Source organism: Carassius gibelio, chromosome A1 (assembly GCF_023724105.1).
Source record: "Carassius gibelio isolate Cgi1373 ecotype wild population from Czech Republic chromosome A1, carGib1.2-hapl.c, whole genome shotgun sequence".
Taxonomy (NCBI): Eukaryota; Metazoa; Chordata; class Actinopteri; order Cypriniformes; family Cyprinidae; genus Carassius; species Carassius gibelio.
The window spans coordinates 9,603,102-9,624,291 of NC_068371.1; the positions used below are offsets into that span (position 1 = coordinate 9,603,102).

General features: G+C 38.1%; 2 protein-coding genes and 1 long non-coding RNA gene across 9 annotated transcripts; 2 read left to right on the forward strand and 1 right to left on the reverse strand.

Annotated features, from left to right (window-relative positions):
* Nucleotides 1-1,041: 1,041 nt before the first annotated feature.
* On the reverse strand, nt 1,042-6,777 carry LOC127986710 (uncharacterized). Of its 3 annotated transcripts, none has more exons than XR_008160963.1 (3): nt 6,733-6,777; nt 3,705-4,806; nt 1,042-2,949 (listed from the first exon to the last, which is right to left on the reverse strand). It is a non-coding gene; the product is annotated as an uncharacterized LOC127986710 (long non-coding RNA). The 3 variants fall into 3 exon arrangements; XR_008160964.1 differs by lacking the exon at nt 6,733-6,777 and having other exon boundaries at nt 3,705-4,399; nt 4,665-6,030; XR_008160962.1 differs by lacking the exon at nt 6,733-6,777 and having other exon boundaries at nt 3,705-3,859; nt 3,989-6,027.
* Nucleotides 6,778-6,876: 99 nt separating this feature from the next.
* LOC127986574 (actin, cytoplasmic 1) lies at nt 6,877-13,972 on the forward strand. 2 transcript variants are annotated; one of them, XM_052588969.1, is made up of 6 exons: nt 6,877-7,018; nt 7,925-8,049; nt 8,475-8,714; nt 9,042-9,480; nt 13,113-13,294; nt 13,376-13,972. In XM_052588969.1, the coding sequence occupies exons 2-6, from the start codon at nt 7,927-7,929 to the stop codon at nt 13,517-13,519; spliced, it is 1,128 nt and encodes a 375-aa protein (XP_052444929.1). In that variant the 5' UTR covers nt 6,877-7,018; nt 7,925-7,926; the 3' UTR covers nt 13,520-13,972. The 2 variants fall into 2 exon arrangements, with proteins under 2 accessions (XP_052444929.1, XP_052444852.1); XM_052588892.1 differs by lacking the exons at nt 13,113-13,294; nt 13,376-13,972 and adding exons at nt 9,575-9,756; nt 9,838-10,465.
* On the forward strand, nt 12,821-20,961 carry LOC127986326 (F-box/LRR-repeat protein 18-like). Of its 4 annotated transcripts, none has more exons than XM_052588676.1 (5): nt 12,821-13,013; nt 17,061-17,258; nt 18,208-19,784; nt 20,468-20,686; nt 20,808-20,961. In XM_052588676.1, exons 1-5 carry the CDS (start codon nt 12,993-12,995, stop codon nt 20,956-20,958), a joined length of 2,166 nt encoding a protein of 721 aa, XP_052444636.1. In that variant the 5' UTR covers nt 12,821-12,992; the 3' UTR covers nt 20,959-20,961. The 4 variants fall into 4 exon arrangements, 3 of the variants coding, with proteins under 3 accessions (XP_052444636.1, XP_052444582.1, XP_052444709.1); XR_008160889.1 differs by lacking the exon at nt 12,821-13,013 and adding an exon at nt 16,367-16,555 and having other exon boundaries at nt 20,512-20,686; XM_052588622.1 differs by lacking the exon at nt 12,821-13,013 and adding an exon at nt 16,367-16,555.
* The last annotated feature ends 229 nt before the right edge of the window (nt 20,962-21,190 follow it).

Consider the following 21,190-nt stretch of genomic DNA (forward strand, 5'->3'; position numbering starts at 1 on the left):
CTTATTCAGAACCGGTTCTGTTTTTTTTTTTTTTTTTTTTTTTTTTTTAAAGAACCGGAACCGTGAGCAATTTCTAAGTTTCGATTACGAAAACGGTTCTGGTGGGACACGTGACCAAGCGCTGTGAGCAGCCTTGCGCCGGTGTTCTGATGATTCGACGTTTCCCGTACTGGATGTCAAAAAAAGCACGCAGCACCTTTTGTAAATTACATTATATTTGTCTCATATTGTCATTAATATACATACTGACTTCAACTTGGACCACTAAATAAATAGACTGCTATTGTAATGTAAGTATGAGGGTTATATTATTTAGTGTACATGTCATTTCAAGAGTGATAAACAAAGGCATAGAAAATATTTATTTTTTAATGCATTTTAAATGTTTATAAATGTGGAAACCACTCATTGCATCACACCATCTCCTGACTGCATTCTTGTTTGTAAAATAGGGGCTTTGTGGAGAGTGTGTATACATGGTTATATAAGTATAACAGTTTATATTTCATTAATTTAGGAAAATGAACAAGTGTCTTCCTCAAGGTCCTATTTGGCCAACCAGATTATTCTGGCTTGAAAAGCAAAATGTTATTGTTAGTGTAAAAAACAAACTTTGAAGCACATAATGATTGATGGACACATTACTACCTTCCAGCAACACTATTCAATGAAGGTTTTTTTTTTTTACTGAAGTTTATTGAATATAATTTGCCAGCTTTACTTGACAAGTGTTTGTTCGGTCAGTGCAACATGAGTGAAATGCACAAAAGACAATGCAGAATGGCCACAGCTAAGATGAGCAAAATTTAAAAGACAGCAACCGATTATGAGTCTGCTTGTAAGGTGTGACCTTTTAAAATTATTATTATTTAATTTTAAAACTGTAAAATGTATTGGGGTGAATGGAATTGTGAAGAGACCTTCTGCAACAGATATCAGCCTGCTTCCCTCTGAGGACTTAAGCTTGGTCAGTATCTGAGGAGACACCTTCTGCGAAAGCTAAGGTTGCAGCAGAAGGAGGGCCAGAAGGGGGCGCTCATCATGTGCTCTATGTAATGCCCTACTAAAGTGACAATATTTAAAAGGCACCATTGTTCAAATGTGATGTTAAACCAAAGTTGTAACTCTCTGCTGTCAGTAAACCCTATAGGTCTTTCTCAGAAAGAATAGGGGTGTGACTCTGGTGTAAAAACTAATCGCAGCATTTGAACTATGGTGCGCCTTTGGTAAAATAAGATGTGTAAGAAAAACTGGTAAACTTCGGTCCGATTTTAACCAAAACAAATACATTTTTCAAGATTTACCTAAATAAATGTTCACATATTTTTATTACTATATAAAAATAAAATACCAAAGCTAAATCTAAGTTTTTTATCTAAATCTTCAATTTCAAATCTATCGAAATCTTCTATTTAAATCTAAATGTTAAATATTCAATTCTGAATGTTATATTTTAAGGTTAAATCTAAATTTAAATGTTAAGTGTAAATGTTAAATCCAAATCCTAAACATAACTGTGAATCCTACATGTAAATCTTCCATCTAAATATAAATCATATATATATGTTATAGCATCAAAAAAGTTCAAGTAAAACAGTTATATATAAGGAAATGTTGAAGGAAGCAGGAACTTGCTTAGGTTATTTTCAGGGCAAACAGCAGCTTTCCTCTTCCTCTTGTAAAGGACAGGATATTGATTTTGTCCTGTATGTTCTGCTGACTGTTTGATGGAAATTAAATCTCTCACTTATATTCTCTCCATTTCTTTTTTGCAAATGCACACATCAAGAGGTATAATTATTGATTGCATCAGGGATAATTTATTATTCACATCAGTTATTTTTTACACAGACAAATGTAGATGTAGTTGATTTCAGATTTCCAATTCTATTTACAAAATTTGCAAACATAGACTAAAAACGGTTATGTTTAGGTTACGTTCATATAAGAAGCTAATTAAACAAGCTTCATTTACGGTCTTAATGACTGAACTCTGATGTGGCCCAGGGTTACACATTGTTGACCTGCTTCCAGGCTTCCAGTCAGTTCTGTCAGTTCAAAATCAGCATGATGGAGATACACCCATAATCACTGTGTGCTATGAAGTAGCATAATTTTGCACAATGTGCAAATCTCTGGATTTAATGAGGTTAATCTGTCAAACCCAACTAATGAAACCATTATGTGAAAATAGCATCCTAATGCTGCAAGCTAGATTTAGTTTTTTCTTTCTGCCCAGTTAACTCAAAAATAAGTAGAATATATATTCTGAAATGTTGATGTACAATGTGGCATTCTTCTCACTTTGAAGTTAAGACTCTTTTGTTGGCCAATCAGCTCAAACAACATATTTTGTATCTCCGAATCAGTCAAAAACATGGCAACATCTGGACTGCTCCTTTCTCATTTTGTCTGTTGGGGATTTATTCCCATGATAAAGCAGGTATTCCAAAAAGTCAAGTGTGGCGAGTGGGGCGGGGCCGAGGGACGTGGGAACAAGGAGTGAGGCTGGCGGAATGATTGGGAAATCAGCGACACCTGCGCCCCACCGCCGGTCTCGAGTCCCACGTAGGAGATGGAAGGATATAAAACTGGAGCGACGATAGTGAAGGACGAGAGAGGACCAGGCCTGGGCATTAGATTATGTTTTGCTTTTTATTTGTGCGCATCAGTCATCCGTGAGGGGCTGATGCGTTTTGTTTATTTTGTGATTATTAAAGTTTCATTTTGATTGTGCGCCGGTTCCCGCCTCCTTCTTCCCGATGAATATGGAGATTTTATCATTACATCAAGGTATCTTGAAACCTTGAAACCAAACCCATTCTGTCATGAAAGTATTACATATCCTTGCATAAAATCTTGCATGATCTATAAGTGGTACTCAGACTCAACAGATCTCTCTGCAGATTATATTGTGCGTGTTGAAATTCAGCTCTTTGTAGTTTGCCCCTGTAGAAAATATGATTGTCAGTTATTTAAATTAGCACAGTTTTAATTTTAGTAATTTGTAAAGTTTATGTTGGTGAGATTTTAGTTGAAGTCTGAATTTATTTGATAAAAAATACAGTAAAAACAGTAATATTATGAAATATTATTACCATTTAAAATAACTTTTCAATTAATCCAGTCTGCACTGTTACACAATCTTTCAGAAATTATTCTAATATGCTGAATTGGTGCTTAAGAAACATCTCTTATTACTATTGAAAACAGTGATCAACTTTTTCAGGATTCTTTGATGAATAGAAAGCTCAAAAGAACAGTGTTGGAAGGGAAATTAAAATAATTATATAATTCTAAATATGATGAAAACATGTTATTATAAATATTATACAAATGATAATAATTTACTTTTAATTAGGTTATTATATACATTATATAAATAAGCTGTTCTGCGAAATAAACAGTATACAAAACAGAAATTAAACCTACTTACATTTAATTTTTCATTTTCATTAAATTATTTTTTTTATTTTTTTCAAGTGCTAAAATGGAGAAACACATGATTGCATTCATGTTTGCAGCCAATTGAAAAGTAAATTGAATCTTTTTTTTTTATGTTCCTGCGTTTATGCATGTTCTGACACATACACATTCCTGAAATGACAGCCACTTGAGCAACCATCCTCTATTCCTTTTTTAGTGTGTACAATCAGAACTTATTTGGAGTATAAATTGTGATGCATTATATAAAAGTTCCTTACCTTGTTGTTACAGTAGTAGCCTAATTAGGCAATATAATGTTGGCTTCTATCACATATCTCAACTAAATGCAAAGCACTGAGCTTTGAACTGCTCTTAGGATTAAGCAGGACTGACCCATTGCCATACACGGAAAACACATCGCAAAGGTCTGTACCTGCGGTAAACAAACATCAGGGTTACATCATGGCATGTGTGGTGTACCTTACTCAAAAGACCAATCATGCTTAGTTCCTTTCTTTCAACCTTAGTCATTTTTGGTTATATTTCCATATTAGGAGTCTACCTGTTCCCATTGCTTGAGCAGCATCCACCAGTAGATCTCATCAGATCTTTGCATGAGCGTGTGTTACCTGTCAATGTTTCCATATAGGGTACTTTAGGTCTGATAGGTGGAGACAGTCAGTAGGCCATTTATAGTGTTTTTGTATGTAATCTTATTGTGTATTTCTAGTCTCCTATGTTATATACAGTAAAGAGACAATAATGCTTTGAAAGGAATTAGAATCCTACTGAATAAATACAATGAAAGGAGAAAGAAAAGCAGATTCTCAATCACTCTTTCTAATTTCCGCTTTAAAGAGTCATGTGACTTTGCCTTGGCGTTCCAAAGTACAATACCATGTGACACATCCAGAGATTGCCTTATAAGGAAATTGGCTGAATATCTCTTAAAGGGGCCCTGAACATAGTTTCTCTGTAAACAAGACACAACACAAAGGTCATTTAATTTCCTTTATATTGGGCAACATAACATGTTTGAACACTGTGTATAGCTTTATGGAAGAAAATGTTTAATTTCTGGTTGATACGTATATGTATAAACATAAATAAACATGCCCATATGTCAAAACAGCTGCTTAAACTAATAAATGACTGAACAATCACCCTTTACAAGCTTACCACACAGTTCATGCTCTAGACTTAATTTCCAAGAGTGGCCTAAATGAAGCTTGGCTTACTTTATATTTCTTTTCTGATACAGGCTCCTGCGACTTCCTCTCAGAATTGTCACAATGGGCTGTGGGTGTAAGACTTTAAGTTGTCTATCTCTCTTCCTCTTCCTCTTTCAGTTTGAATCATTCTAAGGGCTTCAGTATTTTGCTGCTGAGAGAAACAATGTGGATTTTAAAACTGATACACCATCTTGAAAACACCATCATATACTCGTACATGATACTAACTGGTGGAGTCATAGACCCCCACACCCGCACATCAAGCTGATACTCACACACCCTGGAGACAATGAAGGCTGTTCCTATTGCATACATTAGGAAGCACTTTGTGAAAAAAGATGTGGCAATAGGTTGTAATGATGACTCATTCACCTTTGTGTCTAGGCTTATCTATTCTTTATGGAACCGGTACATTGTCAAAATTCAATATTAATACCATTGCACGCCTAAGCACATGTTTGTTTGGGGTGGGCAGTTGTACTGGGTGTCACTGCTGTTAAAAGGATCATTCCAGCAATCTCTTGTCACTAGATAAATCACACACTACACTGTACTGTGGTGACACTCTGATGCTTCAATATAACTAGCTCCTGAATGGTTCATTAACATAAAAGACACAGTTTGGTTGTCTTCGGTTGTCAGGTCCACACTGATAAGAGAAGAAATGCAGAGCACCCCCAGTCAAGACGTGTTGCCATGCGTCTAAAATTGCCCACATTGAAGGCAGTACAGGGATTATTACTTAGGCAATAAAATAAACTAATAAAATATGAACAGTTAAATAATAATCCATGTATATAAAGTGATAGTATATAACAGTATAACAAACTTTCATTGTTTTTTTTACTGGCATTTCAATTTCTTTCTTGATGACATTTGGGGCCAATACCAAGTTATCACATTTTTACTTAAACTGTTGAAGATAGCCTACCCAGGGAGATTTGGGCATCAAAATTGACGCATTTAATATTTAGGAAACATGTAAGACACATTCTATTAAATATATCAATATATTATATAAAGAATTTAAGTAACAAAGCATGTAATATATGTGCACTCCAAATATTGGTCTAAATGCAACAGCGTGAAACGTAATCGGCTATGACGTAATACGCAAAAGCCGGGTTGACAGGAAGTGTCCGGTTCAAGGGAGCAGCATGCCATTGTTTTGTATCCCCTGCATTGCAGACAACCCGATAACCTAAAATATTTCAAAACTATTTGACCTTACATACTTCTGAGCAACGATGAATAGAGGAGACGCTGGTCCAAACAAGAAACCCCCAACATTTCATTCATTTCTGAATTAACGTTACTCCTGAAGCATACACTGCCTGCAGTTTTACATTCACAGCATTACATTTAAGACAAACTGATACTAAGCGTTGTGCATAAAATTGGCCTCTGACTAACGTTACGTGAAACATTGCAACGGTGACAGATTAGTATATTTTGATGTTAATTTACAGTTGATCTTACAATGGTCATGAGAAATATATGTACTTTAAATGGGAGCCACGCCCACGTAGTTCATCTAATAGAAACTGAACAAAAAGCTTCTTATGAGCTAATCCTGAATGAATCGCTTTGAATATATATATATATATATATATATATATATATATATATATATATATATATATATATATATATAAAATGCATACATACATAATTGGAAAGTAAGCCGCTCAGATATGATACAATAGTGTCTCCTCTGTTTTGCAATAATGATGACTCCCATATAAGCTGCTACACCATAGACATCTATAGTGCAATGGCATTAAATACAAACAATCTATAATAATTAAAATATTAAAACAAGGACAGTATGTCGTAGGCTTCCAGTGTTATATGTCCTGACATTTCTGTAACCTGATTACAGGCTAATTTAAATAAATTTAAAGTTAACTATTCAGTCGCTATGTATAATGTATTTAAAAGTAAAAAGCCACAACCTACGTAGTACAGCATTCTACACTGAATCCCAAGGTATTGTGATTGCGTCCCATTCATGTCAGATTATGAAAATAGTCTTTGCTTTGTAATATATATGGCTATGTGGTATTAAAATTACCTATCGTGACTTTTGTTTCAAATAATTTCTTCTGTCCGATTAGCCCTGCCATACATTATTTCAATGCAGAACTTGAATTTCAAGCAACTAGCTTGAAACTCGCCAAGTGGACGACGGCTGGCCAATCAGATCTCTCGATGCCGAAAGTTTACCTTATATGGAAGGAGCCGGCCGCTGCGCCGGGTATAAAAGAATGACCCACCTCACACACACAGTATTGTGAGTTTTCAGTGCACGCTGAGGAGATCTTCACACCCGTTGTTCACAATAACCTACTAATACACAGGTGAGAATCGCTTTATATCAGTATTAAATGGTGTTTAGTATTATTTTAATATTACTAATGGCGCTGGTTTGGAGGCTGGTTTATTATTGCTGAAGTTTCATTGATTTGCATGTTAATGAGTGGCTTGAGTTTTAATTAAATGAGTAAACCGTGTAATTTACTATAACTGTATAACGTTAGGTCTAATTTCAAGACTACAAATAAGTGCCTTTTTTTTTCCTTTATCTCCGTAATTCAATCGATAGCATTTTAGCTTTCATGACTGGACGGATCTAACTTTTTAAACCTTCTTTCTGAAATCAGAGGGGCTTAATCCTAGCTTCTGCCAGTAAAGTGCTTTAATGCAATTACATGTGGATTTGAGTAACATTAGTGTCATTAGCTGCAGTGTCCGCACTTTGCAGTGTGAATGGTGGGTGTGGCTATTACAACACATAACCCGGCATCTTCCATCAGAGTCGGTTGATCCGTTCTAGAGGTCTACAAATCTATTTTTTTGTAAACCGTTTAGCTAAAACTGCATTTCACACGCCTGTCATTCACAATCGTCAAATGGGACCGCAGTAGCTATGTGCTAAAATGCCTGCATGTCATATCCTTTTGACACGTTATTTTGCAAGTATCATGATCACAATGGTGGTCGTCTGGTAAAGCGCTTATCTCGGCCTTTGAAACTGGGAGTGGTCCGTTGGTCTGATTCCACGCGCTGAATCGGCGGCATTGAGCTGCTCTAACATATTGCCATATAAGGCAATAGTGAGACTGCCTGACCACTTCCTTTGTCTCAAATCGCTTGGTTTCATCCCTGCGCCTTTGCGCCGCCTACTGGCCAGTCGTTAAATGCTTAAGACATCACCTACAAGAGATGCAGCCGATTGTCATTTTAACATTTCTCCTCTTTTACAGCCATGGATGAGGAAATCGCTGCCCTGGTCGTTGATAACGGCTCCGGTATGTGCAAAGCCGGTTTTGCTGGAGATGATGCCCCTCGTGCTGTTTTCCCCTCCATTGTTGGCAGACCCAGGCATCAGGTATGTAGAAACTAAAATTGTCATCACGGCATTAATGGTTTATTAGTGGTTTACTTCCCATCTCAAATATTTTATCTTAAAGTCAATGCAATACGTTTTTAAAGACACGGGTAGAGGTGTCTTTTGGGGAATATCAATTGTAAAGGTAAAGTTTTTAGCTTTACCAAAAAACTGTCACCAGTTTAGTTAAATGTTTTAATTCTGTGAGTCACTTTTACAGCTTCAATTATTTACTTTTAAGTCCTAGTTTATCTCTATTCAAACGAAGTATCCAATACTGTCAGTGCAGTGATAGTTGTCATTTTCTGAATTTTGACCTTTCCACCTGCATCCCTTTGAAACAAATTTTAAGTTCCTAGATTCCTTTTGGTTTCCTCATCGGTCTCTGGGATGATGCTTGATATATAAAATCTTCTTTCCTCCAGGGAGTGATGGTTGGCATGGGACAGAAGGACTCCTATGTGGGAGATGAGGCTCAAAGCAAGAGAGGTATCCTGACCCTTAAGTATCCTATTGAGCACGGTATTGTGACCAACTGGGATGATATGGAGAAGATCTGGCACCACACTTTCTACAACGAGCTGCGTGTTGCCCCTGAGGAGCACCCTGTCCTGCTGACAGAGGCTCCCCTCAATCCCAAAGCCAACAGGGAGAAGATGACCCAGGTTTGTCTTGATCAAGTATTAATCTGAATCGTACTGCTCTTCTCTTTTGTTCACTTCCTTTCTATCCACTTCCCCTCAGGCTTTCTGTCCTCTGCCATGATCTCCTGATAGGAGGTTCAAAAGGTTCATTCCTCTTTTGAAATGTTATTTCCTGCATGGTTGCTTCCCTAACTTAAATTTTTCTAACACTGCCTTGAGTTTGAGAGGTCTTAGCATGGTGTGCAAAGGAGGGTTTGCTACCTTAACCATGCAATGCCGTTTGGTTTAGATATGGATTGTTAACTTAAAGTGAAATATTTGACTCTAAATTTTGTTTTGTTTCTACAGATCATGTTTGAGACCTTCAACACCCCTGCCATGTATGTGGCCATCCAGGCTGTGCTCTCCCTGTATGCTTCTGGTCGTACTACTGGTATTGTGATGGACTCCGGTGATGGTGTGACCCACACTGTACCCATCTACGAGGGTTATGCTCTTCCCCATGCAATCCTGCGTCTGGATCTGGCTGGTCGTGATCTGACAGACTACCTGATGAAGATCCTGACCGAGCGTGGCTACAGCTTCACCACCACGGCCGAGAGAGAAATTGTCCGTGACATCAAGGAGAAGCTGTGCTATGTGGCCCTGGACTTTGAGCAGGAGATGGGAACCGCCGCCTCCTCTTCCTCTCTGGAGAAGAGCTATGAGCTCCCTGACGGGCAGGTCATCACCATTGGCAATGAGCGTTTCCGTTGCCCTGAGGCTCTTTTCCAGCCATCCTTCCTAGGTGAGTTTCATGCTGTGCATTAAAATGCAAGGCTCTTGTGTTAACCTCTGTGTCACTGAATTCCCAATGGCTAAAAACGCTTTACTTCATGCAGGTATGGAATCTTGCGGTATCCATGAGACCACCTTCAACTCAATCATGAAGTGTGATGTGGACATTCGTAAGGACCTGTATGCCAACACTGTGCTGTCTGGAGGTACCACCATGTACCCTGGCATTGCTGACCGTATGCAGAAAGAGATCACTTCCCTTGCTCCTTCCACCATGAAGATCAAGGTAATACACTTTTGCTTTGTCTGTAGTTGCATCTTTGCATGCAATGATTTAATGTAAGCTAACATGTCTCTTCTCTTGCAGATCATTGCTCCCCCTGAGCGCAAATACTCTGTCTGGATTGGTGGCTCCATCCTGGCCTCCCTGTCTACCTTCCAGCAGATGTGGATCAGCAAGCAGGAGTACGATGAGTCTGGCCCTTCCATTGTCCACAGAAAGTGCTTCTAAACAGAACTGTTGCCACCATTAATGGCCATGCAGTAGGATTCAAACGACCAACCCAAACCTCTCAAACAAGATGACATCAGCATGGCTTCTGCTCTGTTTGGCGCATTGACTCAGGATGCGGAAACTGGAAAGGGAGGTAGCTGTCTTACAGGGGTGGAGCTTTCCCTGAGAGGACTTCAATGTACATTTCTTCTTTTAGTCGTTCCAGAAGCGTCTACCACTCTGCCCTCACAGTGGGCATACATTACCTTTGTTATAGTGTTTGTAAATTATGTACTCCATTGTTTTTCTTGTTTTGTACTTCAGCCTTAAACTTGGCCCAGTTTGTTGCAATGATGGGGAAAGCTTTACCTTTTAAAATGTGGAGATCTTGCAGGACTCCCCTAGGGTATGTGAATGAGGGATGTCCCTTGCATCTGTAAGCCAGGGTGTCGCTGTACACTGACAAGTAAACCCAAATAAAACGTGCACATGTAAAACCACACTCTGTCTTCAGTTGTCTAAGCTGTTCCTTCAGTTTTAAACTAAACTTCTGCAGCATGCTATAGTCTTGGCCTCAAGTTTCCAGCTGGTGTCAATAGTGGTTTAAAGTTTATTTTTCTCTCTGGCTGCTGCAGTGTCTCAAGTGTCTTTCACATTTACATAGCGCTGCAGTTAAGGGCGCAAGTCTAAGAAGGCTAATTGATAGAACTGCTCTTGGTCACTAATAAGCAGGTCATATGTCTTCAAATGTAAGGTTTCAAATTCAAGATTTTTATTAGTCCCCTATATATATAGAGCCTATATAACCAATAATGAAATGTAAGTGGCTTTAATGTTGGTATGTAGTCTTAACTGCACTTTAAGTGTTTTTGGTTTTAGCCTTGCTTCATTGAGTGAAATATGCCTTTAACTGGTTTATTGTACCTTTCTGATGCTACCCACAATGTAAGAAGTCCCAAAAGCTTATGTGAACCATTTTAATGAGTTAAATGACAAATAGCACATTATAAAGCCGGTTATACTTACACAAGCTTGTACATTTCACATTTAGTCATTTATGAGAGGCTTCCATCCAAAGTGACTTCCAAATGAGGACAATGGAAGCAATCAAAATCAACAAGAGCAATGATATACTGTACAGGTGTTGGTTAGAATATCATCAAAAAAAAATTTCACTAATTCTATTCAAAAAAGTGAAACTTGTATATTCATTACACACTATGTTTCAAATGTTTATTTATCATAATTTTGATGGTTATAACTGACCACTAAGGAAAATTCTAAATTCTGTATCTCAGAAAATTACAATATTAAGACCAATTCAAAGAAAGGATTTTTAGAAATCTTGGCCATCTGAAAAGTATGAGCATGTTCAGCACTCAATACTTAGTTGGGACTTAGTGTTATGAGAGCCCATGTTGCTCTGATAGTGGCCTTCAGCTCTTCCGCATTCTTGGGTCTGGCATATCACATCTTCCTCTTCACAATACCACAAAGATTTTCTATGGGGTTAAGGTCAGGCGAGTTTTATGGCCAATTAAGAACAGGGATACAATGGTCCTTAAACCAGGTACTGGTAGCTTTGGCACTGTGTGCCAGTAAAATGTGTGCAGTAAAAATAAATCTGCATCTCCATAAAGTTGGTCAGTAGCAGGAAGCATGAAGTGCTCTAAAACTTCTTGGTATATGGCTGCATTGACAATGGACCTCAGAAAACACAGTGGACCAACATCAGCAGATGACATGGCACCGCAAACAATCACTGACTGACACATTTTTGAATGGGTTTCAGGGTGCAGTTAGCCCTATTGCTTGTATACTTTTTTTCTACCACATCTTTTCCTTCCCTTCGCCTCTCTATTAATGTGCTTGGACACAGCTCTGTGAACAGCCAGCCTCTTTTGCAATGACCTTTTGTGTCTTGTCTTTCTTGTACAAGGTGTCAAAGGTCGTCTTTTGGACAACTATGAAGTCAGCAGTCTTCCCCATGATTGTGTAGCCAACAGAAATAGACTGAATGACCATTTATAGGCCTTTGCAGGTGTTTTAAGTTAATTAACTAATTAAGAGTGTTGCACCAGGTGTCTTCAATATTGAACCTTTTCACAATATTTTAATTTTCTGAGAGACAGAATTTGGGATTTACCTTAGTTGTCAGTCATAATCATCAAAATTAAAAGAATTAAACATTTGAAATTTATCAGTCTGTGTGTAATGAATGAATATAATATACAAGTTTCACTTTTCGAATGGAATTAGTGAAATAAATCAAGTTTTTTTTTTAATGATATTCTAATTATATGACCAGCACCTGTAAGTGCTATAACAAGTCTCAGTTAACTTAAAGACAGTACACATAGCAAAGGCTTTTAAATAATATCAAAAGAAAACAGAATAGAGCAAGCTAGTGTTAGAAATAGTTAGAGTGTCAGTGTTTAAGCTTGTACATTAGTGTCCATGAAACCTGAAGTGAGGGCAACTTTTTAATTCATTTTGGGCTCATTAGAGTGGATGAATGTCTTACCTGTATAATACAGATTTATATATAAATATATTCACATTTCTTTATAATAAACCACATTAGTTAATTTATCTTTATAATTCTTGTGATAAGATATGTACACACACACACACACACACGTATATATATATATATATATATATATATATATATATATATATATATATATACATATATATATATATAGTCTATTGAAGTTTAGACCACACCATGGGATCCCTCAGATTCTTTTTGACTTTGATGTTAAATACCATAGTTTGTTCTATGAAAGCTATATATTAAAAAAGACCATTGGGGATCTTTTTAATAGTTGCATCGTACCGGAAATAGGTACGTCTTTCAAAAGTTCCGATGGTGCTACATCTGATCACCGCCTGCATTATTGTGTGCCTACAGCGGTAATCACGTTGTTTTCAATGGATAAATTATTACAAATTTGTTGAGATGGGAAGAATTAGTTTTTGTTTATTGCTGAAATACATATTCAAACACATTTCCTTAAAGCGTCATGGATAATCAAATAGAAACGGTAAGTTACACTTAATGCTGTGCATTAAAATGCAAGGCTCTTGTGTTAACCTCTGTGTCACTGAATTCCCAATGGCTAAAAACGCTTTACTTCATGCAGGTATGGAATCTTGCGGTATCCATGAGACCACCTTCAACTCAATCATGAAGTGTGATGTGGACATTCGTAAGGACCTGTATGCCAACACTGTGCTGTCTGGAGGTACCACCATGTACCCTGGCATTGCTGACCGTATGCAGAAAGAGATCACTTCCCTTGCTCCTTCCACCATGAAGATCAAGGTAATACACTTTTGCTTTGTCTGTAGTTGCATCTTTGCATGCAATGATTTAATGTAAGCTAACATGTCTCTTCTCTTGCAGATCATTGCTCCCCCTGAGCGCAAATACTCTGTCTGGATTGGTGGCTCCATCCTGGCCTCCCTGTCTACCTTCCAGCAGATGTGGATCAGCAAGCAGGAGTACGATGAGTCTGGCCCTTCCATTGTCCACAGAAAGTGCTTCTAAACAGAACTGTTGCCACCATTAATGGCCATGCAGTAGGATTCAAACGACCAACCCAAACCTCTCAAACAAGATGACATCAGCATGGCTTCTGCTCTGTTTGGCGCATTGACTCAGGATGCGGAAACTGGAAAGGGAGGTAGCTGTCTTACAGGGGTGGAGCTTTCCCTGAGAGGACTTCAATGTACATTTCTTCTTTTAGTCGTTCCAGAAGCGTCTACCACTCTGCCCTCACAGTGGGCATACATTACCTTTGTTATAGTGTTTGTAAATTATGTACTCCATTGTTTTTCTTGTTTTGTACTTCAGCCTTAAACTTGGCCCAGTTTGTTGCAATGATGGGGAAAGCTTTACCTTTTAAAATGTGGAGATCTTGCAGGACTGCAGCATCTGTAAGCCAGGGTGTCGCTGTACACTGACAAGTAAACCCAAATAAAACGTGCACATGTAAAACCACACTCTGTCTTCAGTTGTCTAAGCTGTTCCTTCAGTTTTAAACTAAACTTCTGCAGCATGCTATAGTCTTGGCCTCAAGTTTCCAGCTGGTGTCAATAGTGGTTTAAAGTTTATTTTTCTCTCTGGCTGCTGCAGTGTCTCAAGTGTCTTTCACATTTACATAGCGCTGCAGTTAAGGGCGCAAGTCTAAGAAGGCTAATTGATAGAACTGCTCTTGGTCACTAATAAGCAGGTCATATGTCTTCAAATGTAAGGTTTCAAATTCAAGATTTTTATTAGTCCCCTATATATATAGAGCCTATATAACCAATAATGAAATGTAAGTGGCTTTAATGTTGGTATGTAGTCTTAACTGCACTTTAAGTGTTTTTGGTTTTAGCCTTGCTTCATTGAGTGAAATATGCCTTTAACTGGTTTATTGTACCTTTCTGATGCTACCCACAATGTAAGAAGTCCCAAAAGCTTATGTGAACCATTTCAATGAGTTAAATGACAAATAGCACATTATAAAGCCGGTTATACTTACACAAGCTTGTACATTTCACATTTAGTCATTTATGAGAGGCTTCCATCCAAAGTGACTTCCAAATGAGGACAATGGAAGCAATCAAAATCAACAAGAGCAATGATATACTGTACAGGTGTTGGTTAGAATATCATCAAAAAAAAATTTCACTAATTCTATTCAAAAAAGTGAAACTTGTATATTCATTACACACTATGTTTCAAATGTTTATTTATCATAATTTTGATGGTTATAACTGACCACTAAGGAAAATTCTAAATTCTGTATCTCAGAAAATTACAATATTAAGACCAATTCAAAGAAAGGATTTTTAGAAATCTTGGCCATCTGAAAAGTATGAGCATGTTCAGCACTCAATACTTAGTTGGGACTTAGTGTTATGAGAGCCCATGTTGCTCTGATAGTGGCCTTCAGCTCTTCCGCATTCTTGGGTCTGGCATATCACATCTTCCTCTTCACAATACCACAAAGATTTTCTATGGGGTTAAGGTCAGGCGAGTTTTATGGCCAATTAAGAACAGGGATACAATGGTCCTTAAACCAGGTACTGGTAGCTTTGGCACTGTGTGCCAGTAAAATGTGTGCAGTAAAAATAAATCTGCATCTCCATAAAGTTGGTCAGTAGCAGGAAGCATGAAGTGCTCTAAAACTTCTTGGTATATGGCTGCATTGACAATGGACCTCAGAAAACACAGTGGACCAACATCAGCAGATGACATGGCACCGCAAACAATCACTGACTGACACATTTTTGAATGGGTTTCAGGGTGCAGTTAGCCCTATTGCTTGTATACTTTTTTTCTACCACATCTTTTCCTTCCCTTCGCCTCTCTATTAATGTGCTTGGACACAGCTCTGTGAACAGCCAGCCTCTTTTGCAATGACCTTTTGTGTCTTGTCTTTCTTGTACAAGGTGTCAAAGGTCGTCTTTTGGACAACTATGAAGTCAGCAGTCTTCCCCATGATTGTGTAGCCAACAGAAATAGACTGAATGACCATTTATAGGCCTTTGCAGGTGTTTTAAGTTAATTAACTAATTAAGAGTGTTGCACCAGGTGTCTTCAATATTGAACCTTTTCACAATATTTTAATTTTCTGAGAGACAGAATTTGGGATTTACCTTAGTTGTCAGTCATAATCATCAAAATTAAAAGAATTAAACATTTGAAATTTATCAGTCTGTGTGTAATGAATGAATATAATATACAAGTTTCACTTTTCGAATGGAATTAGTGAAATAAATCAAGTTTTTTTTTTTAATGATATTCTAATTATATGACCAGCACCTGTAAGTGCTATAACAAGTCTCAGTTAACTTAAAGACAGTACACATAGCAAAGGCTTTTAAATAATATCTAAAGAAAACAGAATAGAGCAAGCTAGTGTTAGAAATAGTTAGAGTGTCAGTGTTTAAGCTTGTACATTAGTGTCCATGAAACCTGAAGTGAGGGCAACTTTTTAATTCATTTTGGGCTCATTAGAGTGGATGAATGTCTTACCTGTATAATACAGATTTATATATAAATATATTCACATTTCTTTATAATAAACCACATTAGTTAATTTATCTTTATAATTCTTGTGATAAGATATGTACACACACACACACACACACACACGTATATATATATATATATATATATATATATATATATATATATATATATATATATATATATATATATATATATATATATATATATATATATATATAGTCTATTGAAGTTTAGACCACACCATGGGATCCCTCAGATTCTTTTTGACTTTGATGTTAAATACCATAGTTTGTTCTATGAAAGCTATATATTAAAAAAGACCATTGGGGATCTTTTTAATAGTTGCATCGTACCGGAAATAGGTACGTCTTTCAAAAGTTCCGATGGTGCTACATCTGATCACCGCCTGCATTATTGTGTGCCTACAGCGGTAATCACGTTGTTTTCAATGGATAAATTATTACAAATTTGTTGAGATGGGAAGAATTAGTTTTTGTTTATTGCTGAAATACATATTCAAACACATTTCCTTAAAGCGTCATGGATAATCAAATAGAAACGGTAAGTTACACTTAGGGCTGATCATTCATGCTAGTTAGCTGCTACATTTTGTTCCATGCAAAGCTTATTTTATTTTGCAAACAAAACATGTTTAAAACTATTAGGATACATGTATTTTTAATTATTGGGACAGAAAGATATTCAGAATTCATGTGGGACAGATAAGCAGAACCCCCTACAAAAGATCTTCATGTTAACCATAGTTTCTGCCTTCACATTACTGCCGGTTTTACTTCTGTAATACGCTGTAAATGCTACTAACACGCGTATAAATCGTAGAATAAGGTGACTAGCGTTCAGAAAGCCTTCTGGCATTTTTGACATCTGTTTTGACAGTAGTGGTTACCACAGTGGTATTCTCATAACATTATTTAGAAGTTGAGCATGCAGGAATTCAGCTTCACATTTAATAAACAACGAACTCCTTCTTTTAGTTAAAAACCCTGCTCATTCCAGTCAAACTAGTGCAATGTATGAATTACTCTTTCTTCTTGTTGCTCCACAGGCTCTGTGCTGCTCAGACAGCATTTCCCAGACCTCTGTCTCTATCTCAGACTTCTCAGATGAGATTTTACTGAATATTTTGCGATTCATACCAAGCCATGACCTGATGCTCAATGTGAGTCAAGTGTGCCAGAAACTTCAAACTCTCTGTCTGGACAAGAGCTTGAGAGCCCATGTACACCTGCATAAAGAATACACAGTAAGTCTGAAAAACACACTTACTGTCTCTCATGAACTATAAAGTATTTCTGACAAAACACACTGGTTTGATTAGTGCATCTATGTAAGGGGTGTGCTTTTTAATTTGAGATTACAGAACTGGCTTTTGAAATCTGGATTTTAATACTGTTATTGTGTAAATTTACTCTTGGGTTGTTTTTTTATTTCTGTGTTATTCAGCACTTTGGTCAGTCTTATTTGCTGTTTTTAAATGTGCTTTATAAATTAATTTAACTTGAAACTTAGTATTTTTCTTTTTCAACTGCCAACATTCTTACTGGCTCAATACACACACACATTTGGCTATCTAAAGAGACATTACACAGACTTCTATTTTTTTTTTCAAAGGGATGTACCCAAAGGGAGGTTCTTGGAGATTTTGTTAGCTCCCTTTTAGGTATACATTTGACCCCAAAATATGGATAAGTAGGTATACACACACACAAACACACACACAAATCATACATGAATGTTTTTTTTTTTGATAATTTAAATGTATAATTTGTAACAGTTATAGATTATAATTATTCAATAATTATTATGCAAGAAATTAACTTTAATTATTAAACAATTTCACACATTTTTCACACATAATGTAACTTATTTAATCAAATGCCTGAGAAAAATTTGCAATAATTGCTAGGAATTATACTGTTATTATAATTCAAGTGTAAAGTCCAAGACTCCGTAAGTTCATAAATACTTTTTCTGGAAAATAATGGCATACATGTCATTTTTATCCCATTTGTGTGCCACTAATATCATTCATCGATCAATTCTTGTAATTTGAAACAAAACTTCTTTATTAACTAATCAGATAATTTTACTTCTCTGATAGGTTTTTAAAAATGTACACACAGAATTTGCAACTAAATGGTTAACTATTCAAGGCCTGAAAATCTTAACTTTGCTTTGCTTCCTGTTCACAGGCAAATGACGATGCTGTGAAGCGGCTCTTGAAGAACTTTTCCAGTGACATCCAGACTTTAAACCTGAGTGGCTGCTACTGGTTGGCCGGCTCTACAGTGGATCAGGTCTCCCGCTGTAAGGCTGTGGTCAGCCTTGACCTTTCAGGCTGTCGATTGACTTCAGTTCGCCTCTCGCATCTGCTGACCTCTCTTCGTTCTCTTCGCTCACTGGCATTGGATGTGGGCCCGGGGTTTGACCTCCATCAGCTGAGTGCCGAGGGTAAGGCTGCTTTGGCACGCCTGCAGGAGCTCAAGCAGACATTGTTGACTCCCTCATACGGTGTGGTGCCATGCTGCAGTGCCCTACGCCGCCTGCACCTCTATCTAGAAGCCAGCGAGGGTTGGAGGGAAGCGGGTGGATGCGCGCAGCTGATGGTGGGCCAGAGCAGCGTGCCACACTATCAGAACCTGCGTTGGTTTTCCGCACGACTGGCACCTGGTGAAGTCAATCGCACTTTGTTGGCACTCTACTTGGCTGTTTTCAGTATGAGAGTCCCGGAGGGTCTTATGGGACTGGTACTGTCTGTGCCAGGCCCCGCGCCACCAAGGCCGGTTGCAATGACGGCCTTAATGGAGAGCATGGCGTCAACGGTGGGAAACACTGTTAGTGCTCTGCAGCTTCCACGTACGTGGTTGGATGGTGCTATACTTGGGCGGGTCTTGGCGCATGGCTGCCCTACTTACCTAAATGTCTCACGTTGTTCATCCCCAGGGTTCAACCCTCTTCATGTGCTCCTTAGTGCGGGTCGTGACCTCACGCCCCTACAGACCCTCAACCTGCGCGGCTGTGGCCGAGGGCCTCTCGCAGAGAGCTGTGGGAAGGGTGAGGAGGAGATGGACGCAGAGAGCATCAAATCACTTACTGAATGTTGCCCGCATCTTATTCATCTTAACTTATCTGCCACGCACTACCACCACGCTCTTCCCGCTGGGCAGGATGGACACTTGTGTGGTGCTTTAGGGCGTCTCACTGCCTTGTGCTCCTTGGCACTTCCAGTGTGTGCCTTGGCACAATCCCCTCCAGCACCTGTGAACCCCCAAGACTCCAACACAGACAACTCCTCAAGGTCACTACTTCTCGGCCTTAAAAAGAGCAGCCGGATCGGTGTGCCCACATATCGCACCGCAACAGAGGTCACTGCGGGTCAGGGTGAAGAGCAGCAAAATAGAGGCTTGTGCATTCAGCCACTGCTTCAAGGTTGCCCGCATCTAGTGGAGCTGGAGCTGATTGGTGCAGGATTTTCCTCTGCCATGCCACGGAATGAGCCGGCAATCCGCAAGGACCCTGCCGCGTGCCCCTGGTCCTACAACGTCGGAGACAGTGAGTTAGCTGCTTTAGGAGGGATGAAATTTTTGCGCAAGCTTACCCTCGCTCACTTACCGGGAGTCCTGAAGGGGACAGGACTGATCAAGCTGGTTCAGGGGTGCAAGGACCTTTCTTCGTTATCACTGGCAAATCTTGGATCTTTAAAGACCATGAACTACACGCATGCGCTGCTGGAGGCTCTTTCCTACTGTACACAACTCAGGGACTTAAGGTAAACACACACGCAACTGCACACTCCATGAACAAAATGTAGTCGACAGTCTAAGTGTTGACTTTGCTAAATATTAATATTTATCTATGACATTTCACTAGCCATGCCATAAAATCCTTTCATGTTAGCACTGTAGCTCACCTGTAGGGGGCAGCACCATAATGCCAGAAATGTTGTACTATATAATATTAAGTTATATTTTATAATTTTTTTAAGGGAGTGGGGGGCTTTTACAGTTATATAGTTATTTTACCCTTGTATATCAGTTGAGCATTTTGCTGAATATGGCCCATCAATCATTACGTTTTATTTTATGTTAAGTATTACGCTAAAAGTCGCAAACACATGGTAGATGTTTTCATCAAAGTTTCATTAATTTCATATGATGAAAAAATATGATACCTTGAGCCCTATTTGAACAATTATTGTTTATGGGGACACAAATTACATGAGTTAGTCTGTTGTTTTATTCCTGTCTGAATTTTTCTCCTAGTAAAAAAGTAAATAAATAAATAAAATGAAATTAAAGTATGTATTATATGTATTTGTATAAATTAGGGCATGCAGAACTATGCAGGATGGTGCAAATTCTAATATATTATTAATAAATCATTAATTGATTAATTTAATGAGTTTATTCACTACATTTATACATCACTGTTTGTATATGTGTAAAACTGCAGGCTGGAGCAGCCCTACTTTAATGCGAATGCTGCGTTTTTTGAAGCGCTCGGTCAGTGTCACCAGCTGCAGCGTGTGTGTTTCGTTTCTCGACATGGGACCTTCCAGCCTGCCGCTGTGGCGTCCTTCATGCAGACCTGCGCTGATGTCATCATGTGCCACATGTTCATGGGTGGTACCCTGGTGGCTTGTAAAACACTGCAGAAAACCCTGTTGGACAGGTTCGTTAGTTTGAAAGAATTCTTAATAATAAAGACTTTCTTAATGAGTGAATAATTTCACCAAGTGGCCTTCATGGTGTATGTCAAATATTTACTAGTTTTTTTTCTCTTCCTCCTGCAGTTTTTCAATAACTCGTCCAGCTCTTAGTGTGGTGATTTACCCTTTACTGCACGAGGACCTGGCCAATGTGATCAGAGGTATGCCACTTTGCCACCTGGACGAGATCACACTTTTCAAAAGCCGTGTTGCTGAAGAGCCTATAAAACAGTGACTGTGACCCAGGCGAAATCAGAAAATGGAAATCATGTGGTGGTGACCTGTGCTTGACCTGTGCTGTTTTGTGAGAGAGAAGTCAGAATTATGCATTGTAGTGATTTTCCTTTTGTTTATGTTAAACAAACATATATATATATATATATGAAACTATATATATATATATATGTATATATATATATATATATACATATATATATATATATGTGTATATATATATATATATATAT

Excerpts from the sequence above, each read along its gene's own strand:
- LOC127986574 (XM_052588969.1), top strand. The coding sequence starts at position 7,927 with ATGGATGAGGAAATCGCTGCCCTGGTCGTTGATAACGGCTCCGGTATG. Across the intron at positions 9,481-13,112 it reads TTTCCAGCCATCCTTCCTAG|GTATGGAATCTTGCGGTATC; the intron begins GTGAGTTTCATG and ends TACTTCATGCAG. Across the intron at positions 13,295-13,375 it reads CTTCCACCATGAAGATCAAG|ATCATTGCTCCCCCTGAGCG; the intron begins GTAATACACTTT and ends CTTCTCTTGCAG.
- LOC127986326 (XM_052588676.1), top strand. The coding sequence starts at position 12,993 with ATGGATAATCAAATAGAAACG. Across the intron at positions 19,785-20,467 it reads ACACAACTCAGGGACTTAAG|GCTGGAGCAGCCCTACTTTA; the intron begins GTAAACACACAC and ends GTAAAACTGCAG. Across the intron at positions 20,687-20,807 it reads CAGAAAACCCTGTTGGACAG|TTTTTCAATAACTCGTCCAG; the intron begins GTTCGTTAGTTT and ends TTCCTCCTGCAG.